Raw genomic sequence first — 7,969 nt, 5'->3', positions numbered from 1 at the left:
CCGACTACCTGTTATGCTTAGTTTTAATTTTCGGTTTACATTTAGCATTTCGCTTAGAGATAAACCTAGCTAAAACTTTGACTTCCGTTCATAATTCACTTTTTTTTCGCTTGCGTTTTTCAAAACCAATCAAGCATTGAGTGACTAACCAGGCGTTACTAAGCCGACCGCCAAAAAAAGTGCGTAAGCTCTTGGAGGGTTATTTATTTCTTAATTATGTTATAATGTCTTTTCAAGAGCTTATCAAGTTGGGCATTCAGTGGTGTAACGCTTCCGTCGTCGAAAGAGAGTATATAAACCAAACGATTTTAATTTGTATCCCAATTTGAACAATATTTTTTTCTTCAGGCTTCGAGTTTGTAGAAAAACGTCTCTGCAGCTATTTGCATCGGTGTGAACACGTTCGGTGCGGATCACTGAAGGATCACCGGCTCCCTAAAAACTTTCCATACAAATTTTGGTAAGTGCACATGTACTGTAAGACTTAATTTCTCTCTTTATTTATATGTCTTATGTGGTTTAGAATTTGTGGGTCGCTTTCTATATTGCGAGCAGTCAATGCAATAATTTTTCATGAGTAATGCAACCGCAAATCTATTTAATTATGCTCGTAATTATGCGATGAGTATAAGAAGAGCGCGAGACAAGTACGAACTCAGGAACTGGCCTGCGCAGTTTTTATTCGGCATAGGAAAATGTGAAAGGAGAAGAGGAGCCTGGAATAGAAAGCGTGATAAAACGGAAATTAAAAGAGTAGTTCCGATGATTTTACCATCTCGCTATTTTTTTAAATTAACATGTTCCCACTCAGTAACGTAAATTCCCGCCAAAAATAATTGACCAGGATTTTGTATCGCACCAAACCGTAGTCTTGCTTTTTTTTTACAATATCGTATAGAATCTAAAAATTAAAAAAAAAATTAAAAATGTCATGTAAAGCAACCTATGTTATAATAAGTAACAACGAACCACTCTCCAAAAGGTTTGGTTTGACTCTTGAAACTCCCGGGAGGGGGGGGGGGGGGAGGGGGGGAGGGAGGTGAGTGGGTACTCCAATATGTGGGCTATAAAAGAATTTTGGGTTGAATGTGCCGCGTTGTAGTTTATGGGTTTTGAGGTTCTCAGTCCTAAATAGGGTATCTTATTTGCCCCTTTTGGCGTTTGTCATCCCAGAGTGTTTAGTGTGTAAACATGTAGACAGGACACAGGACAGTTACCTAGTTCTCAAATTAAGTCAAGTTTGAACAGAATAAACCGCTTAATCTTCAAGAAAGTGTTCAGACGCAGCTAACGAAGCTGTTTAAATTAAATGGGCGAATTCAAAAATCATTGATTCATTTCCTCTCGATCTGTCGATCAAGCATTACTTATTTGACCGAACAAACAGTAAGCTGTTGCAGGGTTAATTGTTTCTTCGTAGTTGTTATAACATAATTATTAATGAGTAAAGCTTGGTCGATAGAGAGTAGAATAAACCAAACGATTTTATTTACGATTCCGGCAATTTGAATAGCGTTATCATTCTTGTGCGGGGTTGCATAAAGCGCCTCTATACTTATTTGTATCTGCGTTTGTACAACTTTTGTGAGGATTACGCAGTCGTGGTGTTTAAGAAGACCTGCGAAAATGGCCCTATTTATATATCTATCCTGTGTAGGAACAGAAAGGAAACGCCTGTACTCCGCACGCAGGCTGTTCTACAATATATAGCGTGATATAAGCGGAAATAAAAGATCTCGCTCCCTCATTAACGCAAATTCCCGCCGAAATATCGGTGACCAGCATATTGAAATTCTATTCATCTACGGCTATTAATCAGTATGAAAAGTTCGAGCTTAGATAGTTGTAAAAATTTGATAAGTCTGTACTGTGACTTGCCGTGGTATCAATCCAGTAAGCTGCAAATTGTCCCAAACTTATTCATTCACTGCTTCAGTGTGCAACTGATTAAAATTTTACTGAAGCTTTCTTTATCCAAACTAAAGGAGAGACTGGAATCACTTTAATTATCTTAACTTATAAATATATAACTTGGTATTTCAAAATCCAAGGATTAATAACCTGAATGCCTGTTGTGCTCTGTTTACGGTTTATATTTTGCAGTTTGGTTAGAAACAAACTTCGATTACATATCCGGGATTCTATTCTTGATTCACTACTTTTTCTTTCTGCAGTTATTTAACGACTAACCAAGCGTTACTAAACTGACCGCCAAAAAAGTAAGCTTTTGCATTTGAAAGGTTTCTGAGAAGGTAATTTAGGGTGCGTTGATTGTTATAACATAATAGACCTCAGTAGCCGCCATTTCAGATCATGTGATCTTCTCTAGAGAGTTATATATTAATGTTCCTTTGTCTGACTGAAAAAATATATATGTTATTTGCCGGCTGGGAGGTCCGTATAGTGAAAAACTGTGACCGAGGTCTGAAAATGCTGCCCGAGGCCGCAGGCCGAGGGCAGCATTTTCAAGGCCGAGGTCACAGTTTTTCACTATACGGACTGACCCTAAGCCGGTAAATAACTTATTTATTTTTTTCCTACCTCTAATGTGTTTGATTAAAAAAACCTACAAAGATTTTCTTGCAAAATGTGTTTGTATTATCCGCGCGCATCCTAGTGAGTCTACGGCAAGAGTGAAGAATGATTCGTTTGCTATATTCACTGCTATATTAAAGAGCTTACTGCCAAACAAATTAAATTCGCTAAAATGAACAGTACTCAAGGAAAAGTTCATCAGAAAAGCAAGAAAAAAGCATCTGAAATAATAAAAAGCACAATGTAGAACCAAAACAGAGTATAAAAAATCAGCGAGTTGCGAAACACTTTGAACTCCATTTCGGCTTGTGAGTTCTTTCAGTTAATTAAACTTACTTTTCGGACTGGAAAGCACTTACAACACATATTTTCCAGCTATTTACATTTGTATTTAACGAGTCAAAAACCTATGTGTTTATTCCCACAGTATTCTGTTTTGATAAAAAGTTTGCGAAAGTGAAACTGAATGAAGCTGAAATGTGTAGTTTGGTCGCCTACACACGGCACAATATTGCGAGAATTAATTTGACCGTTATTAAAAAAAAGCCTCTCATTTTCTTGAATGGCGATAAGCAGTATCCGTTTTTGGAGAAAAGTAGCAGAAAAGCAAGGTGTTTGAACGGATAAATCGAGTCTGTATACCCGCCGACTTGCAGTTAACCGCAATGGCGTGAAAATCAGTGCGAATGCACAAACATCGATCGACAAACCACGATCATAAAACAATAACTTCATTTTGTCAATAAAGATCATGAATACTCGCCTTTAAGAGAACTTCAAGGCCTTTAATTCCACTGCTAATTTTCCCATTCAAATTTAACAACGGTTGGTGAGCAACAACATCGATTTTGGAGAGCAAAACTGTCATGGACTAGTTCGTCTCGCCGCGAAATTAAACTCACGAAAGCGTTACCGTGGCCCGTGGAAGCGGGCAGAGATAGGAGAATCTTGCCCGCGCTAAGAACCAATCAGATTGCAGGATTCGTTACCGTGCCCTCTTGGAAAAAAATAAATTCCTTTATTTCCACGTGAAACAAAGCCATAGAGCCATTGAAAAATTATGTTAAAAATGCCTTTCTTTTTTAATTTTTTTTTAAATTTTGTTAATCAAAAGAACTTAGCCAATCCAAACAATGAAATTCCGATTAAGAAATGCTAAGCGATATAAAAGAGCGCTAGCCTTAAATCCAACCCTTGGCTTACACTGAATGTTCAACAATCCAGCTATGAACTGTCTCTAGTCTTCCTTGTCAGTTTGCAGACCAAGAGACGTGGCAAGGAATCGTAAATCTTGATTTTCCGGCAAGCGAAACAACGTGTCGATGACCGCGAGCAATAACATTATTGGTCCAAATTAATCTGACCAGCTCTTACAAGTAGGGAAACTGAAACAATAGGAAATTAACGATACATGTTATTAACGCGAATTTCAAAAATTCGCGTTAATTTTATTGATGTTAATTAATATAAACACGTTTACTATAAGCATTTAACCAGAACTTTTCTCAATTTCGCGTTAAATTTATTACGCGTCAATTTTGTTCGCGTTGTTAAAATGCCTCGTTATATTCATATAATAAGAAGAGCATTTGCAATTAACATTTTGGCGCGAAACTGAACAGATTAGGCCCAATTCAGTTCCTAAATATATTCATGAGCCGAAAAGTTCGTCTTCTGAATCAGTTAAGAACGGCTATTTAAATTTGGAGCGGCTCAGCCGTTCTTCCCGTCTGGCTTTGGCAAAAAAAACGCCTGTGGACTGGCTTTGATTCAGACGCCGAACTTTTCATGAGCCGAACCTCCGACGAACCTTATGCATAAATTAAAGTTTCTCGCAGACGTTGGCATTTAAATTATAGTGTTTTTAGCAAAAATCCTGTTGCAATAATTATTCAACTCATGTAGAGCTATGTTTAAACTACCTTTGTTTTTTTCATCTTAGTTTGCAGATCTAATGTCATGACAAAGAACGGATACAAGAAGATCTCTACCGATGACCTGACTGACGGCGATGAAGAAAAAGTCAGCTTTGTGTCTCTTCTTCTCTTTCAATGGATGAACAATGTATTCAAGACAGGCAGTCAACGAACATTAAACCAGAATGATTTTTTACCGCTTTCAAAGGAAAACTCTGCCGGTTTCTTGACCGAACAGCTTCAATCAAACTGGAACAAAGAAGAAACAAAATGCAAGAAAAGCGGAAAAAAGCCTAAACTGTGGAAAAGCGTCCTGAAGATACTTTCTGTAAAGGATGCATTGATTATTGCCTTCTCTGGCTTTTTGTATTCTCTTTCCCGCGTTCTTCAGCCATTGTTTCTCGGGTATCTCATTTCTACCCTGATGTTAGCTGGTCCGAAGAATTATTATCTTTTCTACGGTTGTGCATTAGCAATGTGTTTATGTGCTCTCATCGGTTCTATAGCTATGCATCACCAAAACTACAGAGCTCAAATGCTTGGTATGAGAATCAGTAGCGCCCTTAAAGGTCTCGTTTACAGTAAGGTTAGTATCCATGTGCTAAGTAATAGCAAAACAGTACCTTTAACAGGTCTTGTTTTAATTCTTCTGCATAGAAGGCTTCAAACGCAGAAGTTGTCTTAGTTCACGGCACCTATCTAATCGTCATTATTACTGTTATTTTTATTTTGCGTTATGAACATATATTCTTTTTTACTTTTAGCTGTCTCATTTAGATGCACTAAAATGCAAAAGGAATACAGATTTTCCCCATACCCTTACATAATAGTTTCCTCCAGGGGCCCTTAAGATGCAAATGATTTCGTTGTTACTGACCAGTGATCTCAAACTTACTGTTGGCAAGACACTTTTCTGTGCTGACCCTCGCCTCGATCCAGGGGTGAAAGGCAACTAGTGAATCATTAGGGCAACCTACCGAAATGCTAAGGTGTTATTACCTGCAGTGGACTAGCATCCTATCCAGGCAAAAAAGCAATCATTTGGCCATTGACGGTAAAAAAACATTTGTTTATTAGTTGATGGAAAATTGATGCTAAATTCTTTATTAGGAAGCCTCATCCAAATTGACTAATCTTTCTACAAATTAATGGCCCTAAGAAATAAACCACAATCAAGTTTACCCTTCTGGTCGACATACAGATCCAGTGACAGTGATTTAGGGACAGAAACTTATACTTAGCCTTTCTTCTTTTGCAGACGCTTCTCCTCAGCAAGGATGCGCTATGGAAATTTAAAACTGGTCATGTGATCGACCTTATATCGAACGATGTTCAACGAATGGAGGAAGAAACTATCATGCATTTGTTCCTTATGCCTTTTGGGTTCCTTTTCGTCGTGGTGGCAACGGTTCTACTCGTGTATTTTATTGGCTGGCAGGCTCTTATGGGATTTGCTTTCCTGTGCCTTCTTGTGCCATATTATGCCAGATTGTCTTATGTTGGTGCCGCACTGCGTCTTCGCACAGCGACGTTTTCAGACTGGCGCATCTCCTTAATGAATCAAGTTGTTTCTGGGATTCGTGCCATCAAAACGCATGCGTGGGAAGATGCATACCGAGAAAAGATAAAACATACTAGAAGGTATGGAGAAAATAAGAATAGACGGATTTGGCTAACTCATTTACATCCTTGCTGACACCCAGTTCAGATCATGTGATGATTCATTTGGGAAGTTACAAATGTTCTCTTTGTAGGTACTCCCATGCAGTCAGTTGCGCGTTTGTAAGTCATGAAATGAATTATCACGTGGTCTGAATTGTCTAGCAACAAGGATGTTAAAACGTCAGCCGAATCCATTGGGAGTTTTTTCTTGTCGCAACTTCCAGGGAAATATTAGCAATTATTATTCTACTATTGTGTCATTTGAACACATACACCTTATATAATTGCAATAACGTTGTCATAGACAAAAGGAAAAAGAAAAGAAGGTAAATAGCAATTAATAAAAACAAAAAACAATGGGAAGTGTATTTACCGTGCCATTGATTACATTTACTAAAATCTTGATTTCTTTTGCAGGCAGGAGATTAGCATCATCCGTAGGAAAAGTATTATCTTATCAGTGATTGATGCCTTGCGTTTTACGTCAACCCCAGTGGCCACCCTGTTGTCAGTCATCACACTTCTGCTCACAGGTCATCCTATCACGCCTACTACTGTCTTTATGCTGGTCTCTCTTCTTAATGTGCTTAATATATTCATTTGCGTTTTCGTAGCTGTTGGTTTCCTGGGAACATACGACGCGTTTGTGTCCTTAGGAAGAATAGAAGACTTTCTTCTTTTAGAAAACCTACCTGCGATCTCACGTAGTCAGCCCAGAGACGATCCAAGTAACACAGACAGCAGCTCAAACGAATTTACTAGTGGTCCGTTGGAACATCTAGAGAAAACAGGAGCATTTCCCATCCTTAATCAAGAAGGATATCGGGACAAGCCCACAACGACTTTATGTGTGTCGAGTCTGACGTACGCAAATATCAAGCGGGAAGATGAATTCATTCTGCAAGATATCGAATTTACCACAGAGCCACAAAGTTTAACAGTTATCACCGGACCAGTGGGCAGTGGGAAATCTACTCTTCTATCAGCTATCGCTGGGGAGCTTTCAGAAACAAGAGGAACAATATTCTGCCAAGGAACTCTTGCTTACGTTCCACAAAATGCTTGGGTATTTTCTGGAACCATCAGAGAAAATATTTTGTTTGGCCAACCATACGATGAACCCAAGTACACAAGAGTAATTGAAGCTTGCGCTCTTAAAGACGACATCCAGCAGTTTCCTGACCATGATCAAACAGTCGTAGGAGAACGCGGTGAAGTTCTGAGTGGAGGTCAGCAGGCGAGAGTAAGCTTAGCACGTGCAGTTTACGCCGATGCAGACCTATACTTGTTGGACGACCCTCTGAGTGCTGTAGATTATAAAGTTGGCAGACATATTTTTGAAAATTGCATTAAAGATCTTCTTGGGGACAAAACCTGTATTTTAACCTCTCATCATGAACAGCACATGAAAGAGGCTGATCAAGTGATCGTTTTGTTTAAAGGCCGTGTGTTGGAAAAGGGAAGTTTCACAGAGCTACAAGAACGAGGTGTTCTTAACTCAACTGTTGATCCGCTCTTTACTGCAGCTCAAAAGAACGGGGCGTCAGTTAAGAGCTTAATGCTCGAAAATGGAGGAGAGCGTGAAGTTGCTGATACCAGCTGTGAAAAAATGGCGACACAACTCCCCAGTGAAGCGAAGAATTTGCAAATATCCCAAGAGGATCGCAGCATCGGAGTAGTGTCACACAAGCTTTACTGGGAATACTTCAGAAGCGGAATGCATTGGTTGGTAATCTTTGCAGTGATTTGTTTGTGTTTCACTACTGAAGGTAAGATTCAGTATTTTTTAAAATAAAAAAAAACTGTCTTGTAGATAAATGTATTGTTAAAGAAGAGTTTCGTTCAACGAAACGTGA

General features: G+C 38.8%; 1 protein-coding gene across 1 annotated transcript in view; it reads left to right on the top strand.

Moving 5' to 3' along the window:
• The window catches only part of LOC144651014 (ATP-binding cassette sub-family C member 4-like), a 30,546-nt gene that overhangs the window by 7,785 nt on the left and 14,792 nt on the right, over positions 1–7,969 (top strand). Inside the window, exons 2-5 of the mRNA XM_078510865.1 lie at positions 349–460; positions 4,478–5,037; positions 5,710–6,092; positions 6,531–7,882. Coding sequence (XP_078366991.1) covers positions 4,495–5,037; positions 5,710–6,092; positions 6,531–7,882 — 2,278 coding nt within the window. The 5' untranslated portion in view covers positions 349–460; positions 4,478–4,494. The remainder of the gene's footprint in view (positions 1–348; positions 461–4,477; positions 5,038–5,709; positions 6,093–6,530; positions 7,883–7,969) is intronic.

Source organism: Oculina patagonica, chromosome 4 (genome assembly GCF_052425735.1).
Source record: "Oculina patagonica isolate OP01 chromosome 4, crgOcupat, whole genome shotgun sequence".
Classification (NCBI taxonomy): Eukaryota; Metazoa; Cnidaria; class Anthozoa; order Scleractinia; family Oculinidae; genus Oculina; species Oculina patagonica.
Note: the sequence above shows the minus strand (reverse complement) of the source record. Positions and strands in the feature narration are given on the sequence as shown.